General features: G+C 40.9%; 1 protein-coding gene across 2 annotated transcripts in view; it reads left to right on the forward strand.

Annotated features, from left to right (window-relative positions):
* MPP7 (MAGUK p55 scaffold protein 7) overlaps positions 1–23213 on the forward strand; it is a 278434-nt gene that overhangs the window by 75083 nt on the left and 180138 nt on the right. For both annotated transcript variants that reach the window (XM_082649281.1, XM_082649280.1), the window contains exon 2: positions 3635–3833. In XM_082649281.1, the coding sequence (XP_082505407.1) occupies positions 3797–3833 (37 nt within the window). In that variant the 5' untranslated portion in view covers positions 3635–3796. The remainder of the gene's footprint in view (positions 1–3634; positions 3834–23213) is intronic.

The following is a 23213-nucleotide window of genomic DNA, read 5'->3' on the forward strand; positions in this document are numbered from 1 at the left end:
AGGTGACTTTTGGGAAGCCCTTATGGACGGGGCTGGTGGCGAGGGCAGCCAACCTTGATTGGAGGGTTGGAGCGTTCAGTCCCACCCCACAACCTTCAGGGAGGGGAGAGGATCTGGAGGTTGAGTTCAGGCGCCAGTGGGCCAGTGATTTAATCAACCATGCCTGTGTGACGAAGCCTCCGGTCTGGAGAGCTTCCAGGCTGCGGACACGTGGAGATCTGGGGGAGGGCGGCTCCCAGGGAAGGGGTGGGAACTCCACTTCGCCCTGTGCAACCCTTCTGTCTGGCTGTCCCTCATCATTTCCTTTTACAGTTAACCAGTAACCTAAAAAGTAAATGTTTTCCTGAGTTCTGTGAGCCCCCCGGGCAAAGTCAGTGAACCTGAGGGAGCTGGGGGAAGTTCTGATTGTAGTCAGTCGATGAGAAGCACAGGTGACAACCTGGGTTTGCAGGTGACATCAGAAGGGGGCCAGTCTTGTGGGGCTGAGCCCTTACCTTGTGGTATCTGGCCCTATCTCCAGGTAGACAGTGTCAGAACTGAGTTTAATTGTAGGTCACCTGGCTGGTGTCACATTTCTGCCTGGGGTGTGGAAAACCACATCTGCTGTCAGAAATGAAGTATTGATAGAGGAGATACACAGGAGGAGTGTGTGTGTGTGTGTGTGTGAGTGTGTGAGTGCGCACACATTAATAAAAGTTTTTGCAGATGGTTGTTTCACTGGGTGCAATTAAGACTTTTTTTTTTAGGGAAAACTCAAAAAACTTTCTGCTACAGACACTTGCACTTCTGTGGTTGACCACTAGATGTCATGAGTGCCTCGGGAGTCCTAAGGGTTGCCCAGGGCGGGTAGAAACTGAGCATTGTAGGTTCTAGACCCTCGCATAGTTCACTGTTTCCATATGACGGATGCCAGAAGAACCTGATACAGTGTGATATATAGAAGCACGGTATGACTGGAATAATGAAATTTCAGAAATAAGCCCTTTTAAAGTGGGGTCGTAATGGTTCTGTTGGGGATCGTAAATGCTTCAGGTGCACTTGACACTGCACTTTCGTTCCTGGCGTTTGGGTCGCTCTCTTTTTTATGGAAAGATGGATTGAACTTCAATTTAAGAATATTCGGTAATCCCTCTCAGGACGTGCTGTAACAGCTGGTATTTTTGTGTTGCAGTAAATCGATTCCATACAACAGTCAGTAATAATCATGGCTGGATTCTGACAAATTCCAAAGCATTTTAAATAAGTTTAGCCAAAGAAAATAACATGATTACTACAGAAATTTAGCGCAGTTTGAAAGTTAAACCCAGCAACTCTGCTTCGTTCCACAGAATATTAACCATTTTCCTGGTTGGGATTTTATCAAACCATTTTTTTAAATTAATATCCTTGTGTATGTTCTGAGAAGATAATTATCTTGTAGCATATATTTCTTAAATAATAGAACTTTGGAAAAAACTTAACCTTGAGTGTTTATTGTGAAATAAAAGATGAGAAATACTGTGATAAAATCTTTTGTATATGGCATACGTGGAAAGCTGCAGCGTCAACTCAGGAGGATATTTTGATGTGAAATGTAGGGTGGTTTTAGTATTAATAGGATGTTTGTTTTAAGCATAAATTGGCTTATATGTTGTATGTGGTTTATGAAATTGAAGCATTGTAAGTTCGTTAAGGCTTGAAGGAAGTTGTAGTTTGCATGGTATAGATTATATAGTATGTGTATCTCTGTAGTTAGGTAATCTGTACCGTACAAATTACGATTTATGGCATAAAGAGCTTAAATTACATACATACACACTATAATAAATACCTATCTACATACCTACGTATATGCCTTATGCCCTAATGGTAGAAATACGTGTACATATACTTTACAAGTTATAACCGTTTTTCCCTTTTTTCTCAGCAGCAGAACAAAAGTTTACTAATTGAATGCGTTTTTTAAATTATGTATGGTCTGTTTTTTATTTTCTTTGCGTTTGAGTCGAGGAGCACTTTATGTAGTTGAATCTTAATCCTGATTGTTAGGATAACTTATGAAAGCAAAGCAGAGTTGCCTTTTAGAATTATTAGGGAAAACAGCGTCAGAGACGGGCACTAATGAAGCCTTGCTTTACCTTTTTCTGTCTTATTTTTAGCTTAGTGATTTATATTTAAAATAACTGCCTTCATATTTTTAATTAACACAGAGGATCTCTATGAATTTGTATGTGTATTTTAACTACGTCAACCTTTGTAATGTAAAACAAAACTCAAGACATTGCACCGGGTTGCCTGGTCCAAGATAGTCTATTTGATGGTGAATATTTTTATGCTAACGTTTACTTTGATAATTAAAAAGCTAATTTAGAAGGCTTTAATAGAATCTCATAGTTTGAATTTTTTCATGAGGAATTTGGCAAGCTCATTTTCTTTATTCTGTAATATGAATCAGCAATTTAAAGGCTTTAGGGATTGAAGTGAGCCAGTTTTTCAAATGTTTACAGTATCTGTTTTTCTTGTTAATATATGTTAAAATATGCTTTTAAATCACCGAACTTGCTTTATAGAGAACTGGGAAAAATGCATTAAAAAGTGAATTTAAACATGTTGTGCGGTTCTTCTGATTTCTGAAAAATGTAAATGTGGTGTATTTTCCGTTATTAGGCAGCCGTGGTCCAAATTTAAACCACATGGCGTCCTCCTAGGTGTAGGCCAATGTAAATTTTAATCTTGCTACTTTTATGTTTTCATTTTATAATCTCATTACCTGAATTAAAAAAAAAAACCAGTCGTAATAGTTAGCATTCATTGTTTGAAGGGTGTTCATTGGATTATCCAGCAGTTCTAAATTGTTGTTCTCTTCATTTGCATATAAGGAAATTAAGGCTTAATAAGATTAAATAACTTTTCCAAGGTCACAGAGCTAGCAGGATTAGAGATTAAGCAAACACTCGAGCCCTTGCTTTTAGTTACTGTACAATAGTGCCTTTACTGCTTATTTTGGGATAAAAGTTACTTAAAACAGTTATTTAAAAAATTGATATTTTCCAAGCTACATCAAAGCTGAGTTTTTACTAAAACAATTTATTTTCATATATTAGCTTGGATTGTTAGGTTTAGTGTGGATTATCAGCCGTCCTGTAAATCTATAATAATATCTTGCTTCAATTCTAGTATTCTTTCAAGGTTGTTTGTAATCTCGTTAGAGAACTTTGCAGTTGTCGTATTAGGATGAGTTACTTAAAAAAATTACAATTAGTTATAAGTTGTTGACAATTTAGAGAATCTCTGCTCTACGTTTAGGAATACAGTTTTGAATTCTAACAGAAGGGAGGAATTTTAGAATGACGTTGGCTTACAAAAGCTTCCTTAAGTTCTCCATCTATGCAGTCAGTGGTTCTCAAACCAACTGTAAAAATCTTTAAGGAAACCTTGACACGTTCACAAAGAACTTTCATGTTTTTAATTAGAAATCCCACGTCGAAATAAAAAACTCTCCCATTTCATATTTGTCTGTGGTCTGTAGAAGAAATTGTGAAGATTGTGATCTCCCTAAATAATGTGTTGGAATCAGCATTTTGAATTAGTTACAGAAAGTTGCTATTTAGTAATCTTGCCTCTTCTATTTTTAATGTGTTCCTTTTCTTTGTAGAAACGGACTGCAGGAGACATAGATCTGGGTAGACAGCGTGGCTGCAGGCCTCAGGGTTGGCATCCCTGCCGCCTTTGAACGGAGCGTGTTGGCAGTTCAGGGCCCAGCTCAGCCTGCATCCTGCATCCCGCATCCCACATCCTGCATCCCGCATCCTGCATCATGCCCGCGCTGTCCGCAGGCTCGGGGAGCGACACAGGTATGGAGCCCGTGAGGGGCACTTTTCCTCCCATCCTTACAAATCATCCAGTTCACAGTGAAAACCAGCATTGCTTTAAGCAACTGCAGACAGGCTTGTCTTTCTGAAACCAGAGTGAGGGCCATCATGGCCTCAGGATGAACGTTACTGGAGGGCGAGGGCGGGACCGCTTTCTTGGGTACTGAGGGCTCCTGCTAACGCTCTTGTGCTGTTTTGCATTTTGGAACAATGCCGTACATTTACATTTCTTTGTTTAAAAATTAAGTATTTTAAAGACACAGAAACGTGTGGAAAGTATCATGGTACTCATATTACCTGTCACTCTACTTTAATCATAGCGATGAATTTTTTTGGCCGTAGTTGCTCAGACCTCTCATTTTTTCCCCCCATTTTTCTATTTTCTTCTTTCTGTCCAGAGGTGAAAACTGTTCTGAAGTTGATATATGTCATTAAAGAACTCAATTAAAACAAGCACATTGTTATCAGTTGTAAGACTTAGTGATACTTAAAGCTTTACAAGAAAGGGAAAAAAACTCATGCATGTATGTATGTGTGAAATCCCCTCTTTCTGACCTGATTTAGAAGGGGGGATGGGGGTGGTCAGTGCCCCTTTGAAGCCCTTTCCTGGGGTTCCCCGGAATCAGCACTTTAGAAAAATGTAGATTCTTGGACCCTCCTCAGAATTATTAAAACAGAATGCGAGTGGGGTTGGGGAGCTGTAGCTTGCATTTTTAAGACCACTCAGAAGAGGGGGTGGCACAGAGTGTGGCTAAAGGGATGGGCTCTGTTGCACTGACCACACTGAGGTGGTCGCATTAACACCCTTCTGTAACCAGCTGAGATATGTCTTGTCCTGGACAGCCACTGGCACCCTAGTTTTTAAAGAGCTGAATCACAAATGTGATTTTGTGTTGTGTTAGGTGACCCTGGCCTTGTCACGTGCACGATTTGCCCGTACCGTTCTTTGCTGTTTCAAGCAGAGCCGTACTTACTCTTTGGCAAGTTTTTTCTTGTCTTTATCCATCAAAAATGATGTTTTTCTACTGTGATTTACACTGAGGATTAGTTTTTCTTAGGAAGTGATTTTGATTTTTAAATTACATAAAAATCTTTTTTTCTCAAGACATGAACTTGGAAGCAGCTCCCTTGGACAAAATTTTTTTTTCTTTTCAGTTTTTATATAGGCCCACATTGTGTTCCACTATATAAAATGAATGATTTAAGTTTCTGTCGTGGTTTGGGAAATCATAGATAAAATTTATTTGAACCATAAGTTTACTACAGTTTATGTAGTAAATAAGTTTTCTGCCTTGCCGTTCACCAAAAAATGTCTTAGTTTAATTGAATGCAAAATATTGTCGATTACACCTAACATGGGGAATGATTAAAGTGGCAGTTTAGGCGTCAGTCGTGAAAAATACCATAGGCTGTTTAGAATGGAAAAAGGACTGTAGGGCTTCCCTGGTGGCGCAGTGGTTCAGAGTCTGCCTGCCGATGCAGGGGACACGGGTTCGTGCCCCGGTCCGGGAAGATCCCACATACCGCGGAGTGGCTGGGCCCGTGAGCCGTGGCCGCTGAGCCTGCGCGTCCGGAGCCTGTGCTCCGCAACGGGAGAGGCCACAGCAGTGAGAGGCTCGCGTACCGGAAAAAAAAAAAAAAAAGGACTCTAGCACGCCTAGCTGGCCCGCTTGGTGCAAATCTAAAATACTGGTGCGACTCACTCCCGGCTTTGCGATAGTTTTTGACCAGTGTGTCCCAATAAGGTTTGAGTTGGGCAGAGGAGATTGTTTTAAGAGTCACAGCATTTAGGGGGACCCCAGGGTGTGGGCACCCATCAGATGCCACGTTCCCTTGTCCTTCCTTGTAGACCAGACGCCATCGATCAGTCAAGGGTCATTGTTACTGTCAGCAGCGTTGCTTAGCGATGGTCTCCAGGGGAACAGCGTTAGCATAGCTGAAGGGCGGTTCTCTCGCAGTGGGAGCGGGTGCAACTCACAGTGGCCCCAGTGCACGCGTGGTGCTCACGTGGGGAAGTGCTTGCTGCGTAAACTTCCACCACTTCCTCTTCCTCTGAGAGCAGTTAGTTACACAAGTAATACATAAAACTACACAGATAAAAAAAGGAAAGAAACCCTTCCTACCCGCTCTTCCCCTTCCCCCAGTCTCCTTTTCTTTCTGTTTGATGAGTATCCTGCAAGAATTTTCTGTACATTAAACACTTATGTGCCTTTGTAAGTAAATGTGTGTGTACATAAGTATATTGTTTTGTCCTTTTTCTTATTTTTTAATCACAGATTCTGTCATACTCTATGGATCGTTCTGTGACTTTCTTTCTACACGAAGTAATGTCTCGAAGAGGTGTTTCTATGATGTGTGTGTGTGCATACATCTGTATATATAAACATAGATACTCCAGATTCTCTTCAACTAATGCATAGTTTTCCATCGTGTCACAGTACATTGTGTCGTGAACCAGACTGCCCTTAATGAAAGCCCTGGTTTTGTTCCTTTTGTAATATTTTAGGAAAAAAGATGTACACATTTAATGGATGTTGTCAAATTGTCCTCCAGAGGTGTTAAACCACTTAACAATCCACGGAGAGTACCTTAAGAATCGTTTCCCCCATGTTCTTGGCAATATTCGATATTATGTCCTTATAATTTTTACCAATCTGATGGGAAACTACGGTATCTTAAGTGTGAAATGTGCATTGCTACCAACGTTGAGCACATTTCCCTTTGTTTAATGGCCATTATTCCTCTGTGATTTGTTCTTATCCTTTTCCCATTCTATTGGTTTATCATTTTCTTATTTATTTGCAGTATTTATTTGTATTTTTTGTTGTTGGTGCTTTTTTTTTTTTTGCGGTACAAGGACCTCTCACTGCTGTGGCCTCTCCCGTTGTGGAGCACAGGCTCCCGACGCGCAGGCTCAGCGGCCATGGCTCACGGGCCCAGCCGCTCCGCGGCATGTGGGATCCTCCCGGACCGGGGCACGAACCCGTGTCCCCTGCATCGGCAGGCGGACTCTCAACCACTGCGCCACCAGGGAAGCCCTATTTTTTTGTATTTTGTGTATTAACCCTTTGGGTCATTTTAGGTTGAACACCATTTCTTCTGGTCATTTGTCCTTCTTTTCTTCCTTAAATAGTATCATTTTTAAAATAGAAGTTGAAAACTTTTATATGGACAAATCAGTATTTTCTGTGTGGTGAATGCTTTTTTCCTTGTGCTTAGGCAGGATTGAGAAGATAGTCTCTAAGATCTTCTTTTAATAATAAAAAAAATTTTGGGACTTCCCTGGCGGTCCAGTGGTTGAGACTCCGTGCTCCCAATGTAGAGGGCGCAGGTTCAATCCCTGGTCGGGGAACTAAGATCCCGCATGCCGCATGGCGTGGCCTAAAAATAATAATGATTTTAAAAATTTGATTTTACACATTTGGAATTTCAGTCCAACTAGTTTGCATGTGGAATGAGACAGTAATCAAATCTTAACATATTTCCCACGTGAAGAGCCAGTAGTCCCCAAATCACTCACTCAGTAGCCCAGCCTTTTTACATAAATGTGTATTAGCCCCTCTCGTGTATACATATGTTCTGGGTTTTCTTTCTTAGCTGTTATGATCTGGTGATCTTATTTAAAAAAATTTGTTTTTAAATTTTATTTTTAGAGTAATTTTAGATTTAGAGAATGATTATGAAGATAAGACAGAGAGTTCCAACATCCTTTATACTTGTTGCCCTGATTATTAACATCTTACCTTAGTTTGGTACGTTCATTTCAATTAGAAAATCAATACTGATACATTATTATTAGCTAAAGTCTATACTTTATTCAGATTTTCTTAGTTTCCGTTAATATCCTTTTTTGGGTCCAGGGTCTCACATTATATTTAGTTGACCTCGTCTCATTAGGCTCCTCTTGGCTGTGCAGTTTCCTTAGACTTTCCTCGTGTTTGACGACCTTGACCGTTTGCGAGAGTAGTACTGGTCAGATATGTAGTGGAATTCCCTCTGTTGGAATTTGTCTGATGTAAAGTGCCACTGTCGTCATATTGTATATTAAGGGGACATGCTGTCCACTTGGTTTATGACTGTTGATGCTGACTAAGTGACTGATGTGATGTTCGCCCCACCTCCCCACTGGACAGTGACTCTGTCTGCCCACCCTGTCCCGCTGTGCTCTGGGGAAGGACGTCTGCGTGCCTCTCACATTCGAAGGGCGTGTGTCCTGCTCTCCTTCAGGGTGACGGATCCCTGTAACTTATTTGGAATACTTTCTCTCTTCTCTCCCATTAATTTATTCAATCCTTTTTCATATCCGTGTGGACTCTTGGATGTTTATTGACACTTCGGGACATAATTCACTTCTACTTCACTTACTTTATTGTTCAAATTGTCCCAGCTTTGGGGCCACTGGGAGCTTTTTCAGTTGGTTTCTTTGACGTATCCCTATCCACAGGGGCGTGTTTTAAACGCTTCCTTACTTTGGGCATGACGGGACGCTCCAGGTTAATCTTGCAGTGCCCCGTCTAGAATCAGCCATTTCTCAAAGGACCACCAGCTCCTTTTATTAGGGAATGGGATTAGAAACCAAGATCTGGATGGTAGGTTTGCACAGTGGTTTTTCTTTTAGGCCCTCTTATCTGGCAGAGCAAAGGAATACATGTGTCTGTACTGACCCGTGTATATATGCACATATATGAACATTTCTGTGTGCAATCGTCTGTAAGTATATTAAGCTGCATATGAGTTCTTACTGGTGTCTCCAGCTCTAAACCATAGGAAATGGATCATTTTAGCCTCCTTCCCTTGTCTGTAAACTCCCGCTGGCTACCGCCACCCACCACGCGCCATCTAGCTACTGAATCGTTCAGCCCAGTGTGCGTGTGTAGTAGTGTCCAAACTGTTACCTGTCCCTCCTTGGGACACAGCTTTTATCAGCTAGAGAGTTGATCTTGTTTTCGTTCCTGTGATAGTACCGTTCTGTTTTTAATCTTATGGACTCGTTCTTTCCCTGCATAGTACCTGTGTTAGTTTTACAAATTCATTAGGTCTGAATTTCACAAATATCATATAATGTGGAATATAATATATATATACAGAAACGCATGTAAAACTTTCATAGTACAGTTTTAAGAGTGATTATAATGCCAACGTCCATGTGGTCACCACCTGAGGAAAGAAACTGAACCCCTGAGAGCATCCCGTGCGCTTCCTCCACTCGCTGCCTCCCCAGCCACCATGGCGACGGACAGCAAAGAAGATCCTGCCTCACAGTGTACACAGAACGTATGTTTTAAGCACCCCTAGGCACTTTGGTTTAATTTCGCCCGTTGTTGAGCTTTATAAATGGAATTTTACCACATGAACTTTTTTTAGGTTAGTGGTGACTGTTTAGAATGAGGGAAAAAATAACAAATTACGAATTTTTAAAAGTGGATACATAAAATAAATATTACGGAATCCAGGGGAAAAGCATAATATTTTAGTGAACTGCCCGACATACCTCTATACTTGGTTTTCTTCTTTATTTTTTGGCTGTCTACTTCTTGATTGCCTCTTCCTATGACGGTGAGTTTTGCAGTATTTACTTCAAGAGAAGAGAAAGGCGGTCCAGCCTGCAAAGGAGAAGTGCAGTGTAGACAGTACTCCTGACACTCAGTAGCTCTCACTCCAGGTGTGTGGGTTTCCCTGACACCGAGCGGTTCTCTGCGACACCAGCTGGGTGTCCCAGAGCTCGGTTCTGACACACGCTGGTGGTCGCGCAGACCTCACAGGCTCAGTCCCCGTAAGACGCCCCAACTTCAGATACCAGTTACAAGTAATAGGCCCCCAGGTTGCCCACAGCCTCTGTCTAGCATGGCTGCAAAGTGGGGTCCCACAGCCGCCTCCTTGCATTCTGTCCTTTGCTAGAACAGCTCACAGAACTAAGGGAAAGATGTAACTCATCCTTGTCAGGTTACTGTGTAATAAAAGGCAGGATAAAGGATACAGATGAGGAGATGCGTAGGTGGGGTCTGGAAGGGTCCAGAGATCAGGAGACTCTGTCCCTGTGGGAGTTGGGGACCGTCACCCACTGTGTGTAGAAGTGTTCACCAACACAGAAGCTCGCTGAACGCCGCAGTACTGCGATTTCTATGGTGGCTTCATCCCATGGGCGTGGGCCATTTATTCACTCCACATTCAGCCCCTTTCCTCCTCCAGGACGTGGGAAAGGCCCTGTCACTCCATATCTGTATCTGTTGTTCACGGTGGTCCATGTGTAGTGGTAGCTCGTGGTAGCTTTAGCGTGCACTTCTGGGTTGTTCATGAGGCTGAGCACATGTTCACATTGGCTGTTTCGATGTTCTCTTCGTGAGGTACCGACTCACATCTTCTGCTTATTTTTCAATTGCCTGGTCTTCTGTGTAGGGCATTTTTCTGTGTCCTGGATTCCGTCCGTCGTCAGCTTTGCTAGCTGACAGCCGTCTTCTCTTGTTCTGTGGCCTGTCTTCTCATTCTCCTTGCCTCCTGCCCTGGTCCACGTGCAGGAGTCACACATTTCAGTGCAGCTCATCACCACGTCCTTTATGGTGAGTGATTTCTGTATTTTATTCATGAACTGTTCCTCAGCCTATGGTCAGGAACTTATTCATTTTTCCTTTTACATTTTGATTTTAATACTCTAGGATAGATTTTTGTGTAAGGTGTGAAGTAGGCTACAGATTAACTTTTCCCACGTGGATGTCCAGCTGTCCCGCCGTGACGCTGTAAAGACTGTCCTTTCTCCCCTGCGGGCAGAGCTGCCATGTGGGACCTTGATTACAGTGTTGACTGTCATTGTGACTCAGCGTCCTTGTTTTCAGTTCTGGATCTCAAAAGGAGTTACTTCAGCATTTCTTCGTTGTCATGCTCGCTCTAGGTTTTTTTCATGTATGCCCTTTATTAGATTAAGGAAGTTTCCTTTTATTCTTAGTTTGCAGAAAACTTTTTAAAAATCACTAGCCATTGAATTTTGTCAAGTGCGTTTTATTTGTTCACTGTAATCATATGATTTGTTTCCTGTACATCTCAATATAGCAAATATCACTGATGTTTGAATGTTACGCTAACTGGCATTTTAGGGATAAGCCCAGTTTGCTGCTGATTTCTTATCCCTTTCATATAGCCTGCTGGATTTGGCTTGCTCCCATTTTATCTACAGTTTTAATATCTGTGTCTATGAGTGATTGTAGCCTGTAATTTTCCTTTCTCATTCTCTCGGCAGGTTTTCACAGTCACGTAGTGTGTTGGAAAGTCTTTACTCCTGTTCTCTTCTGTTCCTGTGTGTTCATTAGAACACTTCCGTTTATCATTTTAGATTTCCCCTTAATTATTCTGAAGTCATACACTCTCTTTCTCTATTTTTAGTGGCTACCGTAGAAATTACAACATGCGTCCTTTATTATAAAATCCCCCGTTAATCTGTGCCTTTATCGTCATCCTGGACAATCTAAAGACCTTACACTCTTACCCTGTATGCTTCCCTCCCCGTTTATATGCTATTGTGTCATGTATTTTGATTCTCTATTAAAAAACAAAACCCAAACCTTGAAGATGTCAGCTTCATAGCATCTTACAACTTGGCATTCTAATCCAAGATGACTTTTCATCTGGTTAATATAAAACTCTTTAGAATTTCCACTATTGAAGGTCTGCTGATGTCCAACTGTCTCTGTTGTCGTGTCGGACGTGCTTTCATTTGCCTTCATTTTGAAAGGTATTCTTACTAAGCATAGAATTCTAGGTTGGCATTATTATTTTTTCAGTGTACTAAGAACGAGAAGATGAAGAAACGATATCTTTAAAGTTGCTATTTAGGACTTCCCTGGTGGCGCAGTGGTTGAGAGTCCGCCTGCCGATGCAGGGGACACGGGTTCATGCCCCGATCCGAGAAGATCCCACATGCCGTGGAGCGGCTGAGCCTGTGAGCCACCGCTGAGCCTGCGCGTCCGGAGCCTGTGCTCCGCAATGGGAGAGGCCACAACAGTGAGAGGCCCGCATACCGCAAAAAAAAAAAAAAAAAAAAAAAAAAATTGCTATTTAGAAATCAGCTGTCAGACTCTCTGTTTTAAAGTAATCTATCTTTTTTCTCTAAGATTTTTTTTTTCTATTCTTGCTGTGTGTCTAGGTAGAATTTCTTTTTTTTCTATTCTTTTAGAATTCTTTTGGCTTTTTGGATGTATGTGTTCATGTATTTCATGAATTCTGGAAAATTTTCGGTTGTTATCACTCAGATATTACCTGTACTCCATTCTTTCTCTCATTTCTCTTTCTGTGTGTCGGTTAAATATGTGTAAGGCTTTTTCTGTGTCCCTTATTTCTCATGTCACTCTTCTGGATTTACCTCTCTTGGCACTCTCATTCTTTTCTCTGAGTAACTCTCACCTGTCTTCCATTTTTAATCCTTCTTTCTGGAGCTGTATATGATCCCCTTTACATCCCTGCATTAAGTTTTTAATTAATTAAAAAGTTTTTAAAAAATAAGTTGTTTAGTTCTTGAAAAGGTTGTTTGCACCATAGATCAGTTTTGTTAGGAAATCTGGCTAACCTTATTTCCAACATGAAAATCATGATGTTTTTACCTTTAAAGTGATAGATTCACGTTCTTGGAGATACTGAGTGTATCACTGAGATACACCAGGGAAGGAAGCCATTTGAAATAACAAAAGACTTCATTAGCATTGTCTGTCATGAAGTGTTTTGTTCTCATCTTTCACTTCAAAGGCTAATATGATCATTTCCCCCCCTTGATTGTTTGTACATTTCATTGTTGACCTTGCTGCCCTTTTCTTCTGATAGTTCCCCAAAAGAAGTATATACCCGGTAGCTTTGAGCTGACCACGTTCATATTGTCACAGTTCCTTGCCTCAGCAAGTTGAGCTCATTAGGCATGTGGTTGATGGGTAGCTGTTAAGTGTGAACAAAAAGCAGTGTGTGAACCCACATTTGGGTACAAGTTCTTTTCTTTTTGGTAGTAGTGTACTTCTTAGAGCATAGAGCTTGTGCTCCCTTTAAACTGAATCAGTACACTTATTTCCATCCTCGTCTCTGCTCACAAACTGTTGGTGAACTAAGTGAAGAAGTTTCTCTCCAGGTAGTACGGGTTTTTCAGTGTTTAACAGAAAAATCACTACGTGGCGTTTCTCCCAGTGGCTCACAGGTGGAGACTGTGTCTCAGCTTCTGTCCTGCTGGTGGTTTCCTCCAAAGGGTACAGTCAGCATGTGCCAACACGCCTCCATGATGGCAATGGCTCTCCCACAGTGCGCACCTCTGCTGCTACAGAGTCCCACAGAGTCATCTCATGGAGGAATTTCGCCAGTAATTTTCATTCATTGCATAATATTTGTCTTTCATTCTGAGGCTCATTTTATAATCTTTATGGCAATAGTGTGACCTCTGTTTTAGCTGTAAGGAATGCAGTATTTAGTGATGTCTATATAGTTTTGGGTTTTTTTTTCACTTTTAAGTTTTTTTAAATTGAGGTAAAATGTATATAATATAAAATTTGCCATATTAACCATTTTAAATGTACAGTTTAGTGGCATTAATTACATTCAAAATGTTGTGCAGACATCACCACTGTCTATTTTCAAAACATTTTCATCACCCCAAACAGAAACTCTGTATCCGTTTAGCAGTAACTCCACTTGCCCCCGACTGCCAGCTTCTGACGTCACCGTTCCACTTTCTGTCTCGATTTTGCCTATTTCAGGTATTTCCTGTAAGTGGAGTCATGTAATATTTGTCCTTTTGTGACTGACTTACGCTACTTACCATAATGTTTACAAGGCACATCCATGTTCTGATCCATGTATCAGAACTACATTCCCTTTTATGGTTGAAGGATATTCTTTTGTATGTACACACTGAATTTTGTTTATCCGTTTTTCTGCTGGTGGACACTTGAGTTGTTTCTACCTTTTGACCGTTGTGAATAATGCTGCAATGTCAGTTGTTGTTCAAGTATCTGTTGGAACCCCTGATTTCAGTTCTTTTAGGTGTGTGCCTAGGAACACAGTTTCCTGCTCGGATTCTGTGTTCAGCTCTCTGAGGAACCACCAGACTGTTTTCTAGTCTGCACCATTTTATATTTTCACCAGCAGTGTATGAGAGTTTATATCCTCACCCATACTTGTTATTTTACGTAGTTTTGAAATTATAGTCATCCTAGTAGGGGCGAGGTGGTAGCTCATGGTGGTTTCTGTGTGCATTTTCCTAATGACTGATGATGTCGAGCATCTTTTCAGGGCTTGTTGGCCATGACCAGTTGACCCTTGAGTGACACAGGTCAGTTTTCTCTTACATTGCTTATGCTTTTGTATATTATATCCCCATGTCTCTTTATAACTGGAAATTTGTACCTTTTTGCTCCCTTCACTCATTTTGCCCGCCCTCCACCCCCACCTCTGGCAATCACCAGTCTGTTCTCTGTACCTGTGAGCTGCTTCTTGTTGTTGCTGTGTTTAGATTCCACATATAAGTGAGATCATACGGTATTTGTCTTTCTCTGTCTGACATTTCACTTAGCATAATACCCTCAAGGTCCATCCGTATTGTCACAAATGGCAAGATTTCATTCTTTTTTTAATGGCTGAATAATATGCCATTGTGCGTGTGTGTGTGTGTGTGTGTGTGTCAGAGACATTTTATCTATTCATCTGTCGATGGACGTTTAGGTTGTTTCCATATCTTGGCTATTGTAAATAATACTGTAATGAACGTTGGGGTGCATATATCTTTTTGAGTTAGTGGTTTTTGTTTGCCTTGGGTAAATACCCAGAAGTGGAAATGCTGGATCATATGGTAATTCTATTTTTAATTTTTTGGAAGAACCTCCTTACTGTTCTCCATAGCGGCTGCACCAATTTACAATCCTACCAACAGTGCATGAGGGTTCCCGTTTCTCCACATCCTTACCAGAACTTGTTATTTCTTATCTTTTTGATAGTAGCCATTCTAACAGGTGTGAGGTGGTATCTCATTGTGGCTTTGATTTGCAGTTCTCTAATAATTAGCAGTGTTGAACATCTTTTCACGTGCCTGTTGGCCCTCTGTATGTCTTCTTTGGAAAAATGTCTATTCAGATAATCTGCCTTCTTTTTAACCCCTTATGATATATATAATTTGCAAATATTTTTATTTTATCGGTTGCCTTTTGATTTTGTTGATGGTTTCCTTTGCTGTGCAAAAGCTTTTTAGTTTTATGTAGTCCTGCTTGTTTATTTTTGCTTTTGTTGCCTTTGACTCTGGTGTCAAATCCAAATAATCATTGCCAAGACCAGTGTCAAAGGAGCTTCCTGCCTATGCTTTCTTCTAGGAGTTTTATGGTTTCAGGTCTTACATTCACATCTTTAATCCATTTTGAGTTAATTTTTTGTGTAAGGTAGTGGTCTAGTTTCTTTTTTTTTGGCCTGTGGCTGTCCAGTTTTTCCAGCACCAGTTATTGAAGAGACTCTCCTTTCCCCATTGTATATTCTTAGCTCCTTTGTCATAAATTGAATGACCACAAATGCATGCTTCTGGGCTCTCTATTCTGTTCAGTTGATCTATGTGTCTGTTTTTATATCCTTACCATACTGTTTTGCTTACTATAGCTTTGTAATATAGTTTGAAATCAGGGAGCATTATGCCTCCACCTTTTTATTTCTCAAGTTTGCTTTGGCTGTTGCAGTCTTTTGTGGTTCCATACAAATTTTATGACTGTTTGTTCTATTTCTGTGAAAAATGCCTTAGGAATTTTCATAGGGATTGCACTGAATCCTTTGGGTAGTAGATTTCTTTGGGTAGTATGGACATTTTAACAATATTAATTCTTCCAATCCTTAAGTGTGGAATATCTTTCCGTTTATTTGCGTTTCTCAATGTCTTCCATCAGTGTCTTAAAGTTTTCAGTGAACAGGTCTTTCACGTCATTGGTAAAATCTATTTCTAAGTATTTTATTCTTTTTGATGCAGTTGTAAATGGGATTACTTTCTTAATTTCTCTTTCTGATAGTTTAGTGCATGGAAACACAGTAGATTTCTGTACATGATTTTGTATCCTGCAGCTTTAATAAATTCATTTATTTATTGTAACTTTTTTTGGTGGAGTCGTTATGGTTTTCTATATATAATAGCACATCATCTGCAAAGAGTTACAGTTTTACTTCTTCCTTTTTGATTTGGATACCTTTTATTTCTTTTCCTGGTCTGATTGCCATGGCGAGGGCTTCCAATACTTTGTTGAATAAAAGTGGTGAGAGCGAGCGTCCTTGTCCTGCTCCTGGTCTTAGAAGAAATGCTTTCAGTTTTTCACCTTTGACTATGATGTTAGCTGTGAGTTTGTCTTAAATGGCCATTATTATATTGAGGTATGTTCCCTTTATACCCACTTTGTTGAAACTTTTTATCATGAAGGAATGTTGAATCTTGTCACATGCTTTTTCTGCATCTATGGAGATGATCATATGATTTTTATTATTCATTCTGTATATGTGGTGTATCACAAATTGATTGATTTGCGGATGCTGAACTATCCTTGCATTCCTGGAATAAATCCCACTTGATTATGGTGCATCACCTTTTTAATGTATTGTTGAATTTCGTTTGTTAATGTTTTGTTGAGGATTTTTACAGCTATGTTCATCAGGGATATTAGCTTGTGATTTTCTTTTCTTGTGTTGTCCTTGCCTGGTTTTGATATTAGGGTAATGCAGGCCTTGTAAAATGAGTTTGGAAGTGGTCCCTCTTCTATTTTTTGGAAGACTTGAGAAGGGTTGGCATTGATTCTCCTTTGAATGTTTGCTATAATTCATCGGTGCCGCCATCTGGTCCTGGGCTTTTGTTCGTTGGGAGGTTTTTGATTACTAATTCAATCTCCTTATTAGTAATGCCTGTTCACATTTTCTGTTTCTTTATGATTCCCTCTTGGTAAGTCGTATGTTTCTAAGGAATTTACCCATTTCTTCTAGGTTGTCCAGTTTGTTGGTGCATATTGTTTGAAGCAGTCTTTTAATCCTTTTGGTTTTGTAGTATCAGTTCTAACAGCTCCTCTTTCATTCTTGATTTATTTATTTGAGTCCTCTCCTTTTTTTTTCTTGGTGAGTTTGTCAGTTTTATCTTTTCAAAGAACCAGCTCTTGGTTTTATTGATTTTTTTTCCCTCTTGTCTTTAAGTCTCTAATTCGTTTAATTCTGCTGTCATCTTTTCAAAATTTCCTTCCTTCTACTAACTTTGGGCTTTGTTCTAGTCCTTGAGTTATAAAGTTTGTTTATCTGAGATTTTCCTTGTTTCTTGAGTTTTAGGCATTTATATCTATGAAATTCCCTCTTAGAAATGCTTTTGCTATATTACCTAAGTTTTGGTATGTTGTATTTTCATTTTTATTAGTTTTTTGATTTCTCTTTTGATTTCTTCAGTAACATTATTTAATCTCCACGTACTTGTGAATTTTCCAGGTATTTCTCTAGTAATTGATTTCTAGTTTCATACTGTTGCAGTCAGAGGTGCAAAAGGTGCTTGATATGATTTCCATCTTCTTAAATTTGTTAAGACTTATCTTGTGACTTAACATATGATACTTCTGGAAAGTGTTCTGTTTGCACTTGAGAAGAATGTATATTTGGTTTGTTTTGGTTTGGATGGCATGTTCTGTATATATCTGTTAAGTTCTTCTGCTCTAATGTGTCACTGAAGGCCAATGTTTCCTGATTTATTGGTTCTCTGTTTGGATAAGCTATTCACTGATGTAAGTGGGATATTAAAGTCCCCTACTATTATTGTGTTGCTGTCTGTTTCCTCCTTTAGGTCTGTTAATATTTGCTTTCTCCTATATTGGGTGCGTAAATATTTACAAATGTTATGCCCTCTTGTTGGATTGACACCTTTATCATTATATAATGATCTGTTTCGTCTCCTATTACAGTCTTTGTTTTAAGGTCTATTTTGCCTGATGTAAGTGTAGCTACCCCAGATTTCTTTCTCGGTTTCCATGTGTATGGGGTATCTTTTCCATCCGTTCACTTTCAGTTTGGGTGTGTCCTTACGTATGAAGTGGGTCTCTTGTAGGTAGCAAATAGCTATTGATAGGTCTTGTATTTTAATCCATTCAGGCAGTCTGTTTTTTGATTGGATAATTTAGTCCATGTATATTCAAAGTAGTTATTGATACGAACGTACTCACTGCCGTTCTGTTAATTGTTTTTAGGGCTGTTTTGTAGTTCCTCTCTTCCTTTCTTCTTCTCTTGCTCTTCTTTTGTGGTTTTATAACTATCTTTAGTGGTATGTGTAGACTCCTTTGTCACTGTCTTTTGTGTATCCCCTATAATTCTTTTCCTTTGTGATAACTGTGAGGCTTACTTATAACAACTTACATTTATGACCGTATTTTAAGTTAATAGCAGCTTATGTCTGAATGCATTCTAAGGCTCTGCGTTTTTACTTCCTCCACCACTCTTATGTTTTTGGTGTCACATTTTATATCTTTTTATCTTGTGTATCCCTTAACTAGTTATTGTGATTACAGTTATGTTTACTGCTTTTGTCTTTTAAACCACACTGGCTTTATAAGTGATTAATCCACTACCTTTTCTATGTATTTACCTTTACCAGTGAGATTGCTACTTTTATATACTTTCCTTTTACTAAGGAGCATCATTTCTTTTCAGCTTAAAGAAGTCCCTGTAACATTTCTTTTAAGGCCCATTTAGTGGTGATGAACTACTTCTGCTCTTGCTTGTCTGGAAAACTCTTTACCTCTACTTCCTTTCTGAATGGTAACTTTGCCTGGTAGAATATTCATGGATGGAAGGTTTATTCTTTCAGTGCTTTGAATATATCATGCCACTCCCTCTGGCCTGCAAAGTTTCTGCTGAAAAACCTGCTTATAGTATTATGGGGGTTCTCTTTTATGAAAGAAGTTGTTTTTCTCTTGCTACTTTTCAGAGTCTCTCCTTGTGTTTAACTTTTGATGTTTTAATTGTAGTGTGTCTTGGTGTGGTTCTCTTTGGGTTCACCTCATTTGGACTTCTCTGGGCTTCCTGGACCTGGGTGTCGTTTCCTTCCCGAGGTGAGGGAAGTTTTCAGTCAGTATTTCTTCAAATAACTCTTCTGCCATTTCTCTCTCTCTTCTGGGATCCCTATGTTGTGAGTGTTAGTCTGCTTGATGTCCCATAAGTTACTTAGCTGTCTTTACTTTTTTTCTTCTTTTTTTGATTTTCTTCTTCTTGGAGTTCCTCTTCTCTGTCTTCGAGTTCACTGATCCTTTTTTTTCTGGTTCGTGTAGTCAGCTGTTGAATCCCTCTAGTGTCGTTTTTAGTTCAGTTATTTTATCCTTCAGCTCTGTTACTTCTCTGTGGTATTTTTTGTATTTTCTGTCTCTGCTGCAGTTCTCACTGTGTTCCTCAGTTCTCTTCCTGAGTTTAGTGAGCATCTTTATCACCACTACGTTTTCCCTTTCATGAGGTAAGTTACATACCACTGCTCACTAAGGCTTTTTCCTTAGGTTTTACCGTATTCTTTCATTTGGGACGTATTCCTCTGCATCTTCATTTGCTTGACGCTGTGTTGGTTTCTGTGTATTAGATGAAATAGCTACCTTTCCAGGTCGTGAAGGGTTGGCCTTCTGTAGGAGATGAACCTTACTTTTCGACCCTGCCCTAACTGGTGTCTCTCAAACCTTTGTGATTTTCCAGCCATCCTGTTTTATTTTTAGTGGCTCCCAGTAGTTGCGGGTGTGCTAAGACCAGCCATTGTCCCAAAGGAGAGGATCTCAGCAACTAGATTCAGGCTGATTGGAAGCCAGACCCTCAGGCAGCAGCTTTTAAAGAACGCAAACACGTATCCAGTCTTGTGAGCGTAAGCCCTGCTGTCCACAGACCAGAGGATCTGGAGGGGTCCTCTGGGTGGCAGCCAAAAAGTCAGGGCTCCAGATGAGTGTATAAGCTCCTTTCTGGGAGTTACTGGTGAGCTGTAGTGAGGCAGAGGGAGAACAAACAGGTGTCTGTGCCTGGCCTGCACCTCCATTGCCTCTAGGCACGTGACACCCCTGGAGCCCCTGCGCCCGAGGCTGAGGCTGCAGAGCAAGCAGGTTGGCCTCGCTCACAGAAGGGCAAGGAGTGTGTTTTCAGTGTGCTGGCCGTGCGGTGCCCTTGGGGTGGGAGTTGGCCAAGAACTCTATGACGGTTACGTCATGGGACCCAGGAATGGAAGCCCCCCTGTGGCCTCGAGAGCCAGGCACAAAAACTGGGTCACCAGATGTACGTAGAAGCTTCCCTCGGGGGGATGCTGGCACTCCGGAGCAGCACAGAGGGAGGGAGAGCGTGAAGGTGTCACACGCTGCCCGGAACGAGGTGGACAAAGTTGGCATCTGCCGTAAGAAGGAAAAAATGAGAAAAAGAAGTAAAGAGAAAAGAAAGATGGCGTGCACTGGTTTTAGCAAGGCAGAGGGAGAGTGGAAGACGACCCCCACCAGAAGGGAGAAAGAAGCGGCACCTGCTGCCTTTAGCAATTGTCAGCCGAAAAAGACGCACAACCGAAAAGTTGAGAATTATGTTTTATTTGGCAAACTTTCCGAGGACTTCAGCCCAGGAGGCACCCTCTCGGGTGCTCTGAGGAGCTGCTGTGAAGAGGCAACGGGGGGAGCCAGGATCTGTAGGAGTTTCTGCAACAAAGACCGGGTTGTTGGAACTTCAAAAGATTACTGTTCATTACAGAAAACCAGACACCTCAAGTTAAGGAATTTAGCGCTTTTCTATGTATGGGAGGATGCAAGAGTCTGGCCTCATTGAAGTCATTCCGTTGATGTGCACTTTAACTGTCTAGGGCCAGGACCCTGCTTTTCTCCATCCTGAATCCCCTCGGGGCGCACCGCTGGGGGCTGCCGTGGCTGAGGGCTTGATGGCCACAGCATCCTTTGTTTACTGACATGGCAGGTGACATTCTCCATCCACACAGGGAAAAAGGAGAGCAGGGATATGGCCCCCACTAGCCACTGTCCTTGCAGAGAATTCGAGTAGGCCCCTGCCACCCAGACCAACACTTTAAAGTTAGCAAATGAGTCTTTTTCACTTAAAGTCTGGGTGATTTTTCAAAGGGCTACTTCTGCACTGGGCCACGTGGTGGGTGAGTCTGTGTAGGGGCCCTTTAAGGACTGTTTCTCAGCTTCCCACAGCCTTGGTAGATCTCATGGGCTTGAGCCCCCTTGTGACCACATTTTAATTAACAACATTTTAGGGTATAATTGCAACTCTGTGCTAGTCTTAGCATGAACGAAGAATGGAGCCTGCTGAAATTTTCTTTGTTGCCATAAAATGGCTGACAACATTTTGTAACAACACTGTTTAACTTTTCCAGCAGGATAATAAAAAGTGCACTTTAACAAAACTGTTTGGAGTCTTCAGTTTCTACTGAAGTTTTTTTTTAAAGTTTGGTGTTCAGATTGTTCCCTCTTGAAGCGTCATGCAGTGCCAGGCCTGTTAGGTTTTTCTTCCTTGGTTGGTAACTGGTAGGCAGACCTCTTTCGGAAACTCATTCATCACCATCGTTTCTGGTGGTTGAAGCACATTTTCACCTTTCCCTTTGTCAGCCCTGTGAAATCCTATAGCTTTGCAGTTTATGGTATCCAAGATAAAAACCAATGACGTTAGTGTAGCGGGCGTGTGTTTGATAGGAAGGGATGTTGAATGAGGGCTAATATTGTGCTTTGTCAGTTTACTAGTGAATATCGTCACGTTCACTTGCCTTTGTAGCCTTGTAACTAACATTTGGTACTCAGATCATACTCAGAAGACTGGGAACCCCTGTGATTGTATCACTCTTTTCTGTCACTGTTTTATGCTTCTGTGAGCGAATTTGAACAAATGACTTGACATAATTATAGTTGTATAATTTTCCAAACACAAATGGCAATAAGGAGATGCCATGGAAGTTGATGAGAAGGAACAAGGATTCTGACAGGCATAACTGCTGCAGCACCTGTGTGGCCTAGGAAACAGTGACAGCACTAGATTTCTGCAAAAATCATCACCCTGTTGCAAATTTGAACATAGGTCAACAGAGTTTTGATTTTTTTCCCCCTTGGACGGTGCTAAATTCCCAGTGGGAACAAGTGCCTGTGGACCGTGTAAGGGACCATTGGACCCTGTAATTGTCAGCAGGTGGCAACTTAAGAATCAAGAATTGATCTACTCTTTCATTACGTTGTACACATAAAACTAATGCCATGTTATATATGTTGTATGTCAATTTTATCTCAATAACAGTAATAAAAAAGAATCTGCTCTCTTGCACTGTTTCCTCAGAGGCTTGAAGCCCAGTTCCACATTTGGAAAAGTCCCTTCCTTGCCCCCCTGGCAATCTCTTGATTGGTAGAACGTGCTGTGCTAAGTGACATTTAAATTAAAGGGGGCATTTTTTGGTGTTCTTCCTATGAAATAAATGAGAATTGTTATATCAAGAGTCTGTTTTTATAACCCAAATTCCACATGTGCTTGTGTGTGTACATGCTAACTGAAATTAGCTGAATCTCTAGGCTTTATTTTGCAATGTTCTTCCTTATCACAAAAGAGATTTTGCCTTTTACAAAAAATTCTTAATACAATCTTAGGGTTTAGTTTTAAAAGGGGGTTATTGGCAGTTTGAGTGATCTTGGTAGATTTTAAATCCCTGCTGCTGTGGAATTGTTCATTACAAAATATTCTTTTCTCTTTGGTAGTAAGAACTTTATTTAGTGGGTTTATATTCTTGGAACTTGGCATCCAAAAGATGTGACTCTTTTTTCCTTTTAGAAGAGACCTTGAGAGATACACAGTGAGCAGTTATAGTAAAAATGGAGACCAAACTGTTACTGAATTGGTCGACTGGACCCAGTCAGGGTCCTAGCCTGGGCCGGACCCGCATCCCAGCCAGGGAGGTTCTTTTTCCAGTTGGATTCATGCAGCCAGTAACGAAACCGGTGCTGATACTGGAACCAGCCCCAGCTTTCTTCGAAGGATGGAGAAGCGGGAACCTAGTTTGCAAATCAACTTCTCCACCCAATTCAGGTGGAGACACCACATACATAGGAGGGTCGAGGTGAAAGGGAGGGAATTGGGAAGAGAGGGAGGAATATCCCTGAGTTATTCAAGAACAGGGGTGTGGTTTGGACCCAGAACTGAGGGAACTCTCCTTTTCAGTCCTTGTATGGGCTTTTCTGGTTGTCCTGGCAACTGTCAGCTGTCATGGGCTGGTAGCTGTGTCATTTAGCTGATGAATCACAATGACCATGTAATGAGGCTTAGAGTCTACAGGAGGTCACATCTTCCGCCATCTTGGGTTTGGTTGGTTCCAGCCAGTTCTTGTTTTTCTCTCGCAGCTTCCCCCTGAAATTTAGGTAAGAG

Source organism: Grampus griseus (assembly GCF_964374135.1).
Source record: "Grampus griseus genome assembly, chromosome: 2".
In the NCBI taxonomy this organism is placed as follows: Eukaryota; Metazoa; Chordata; class Mammalia; order Artiodactyla; family Delphinidae; genus Grampus; species Grampus griseus.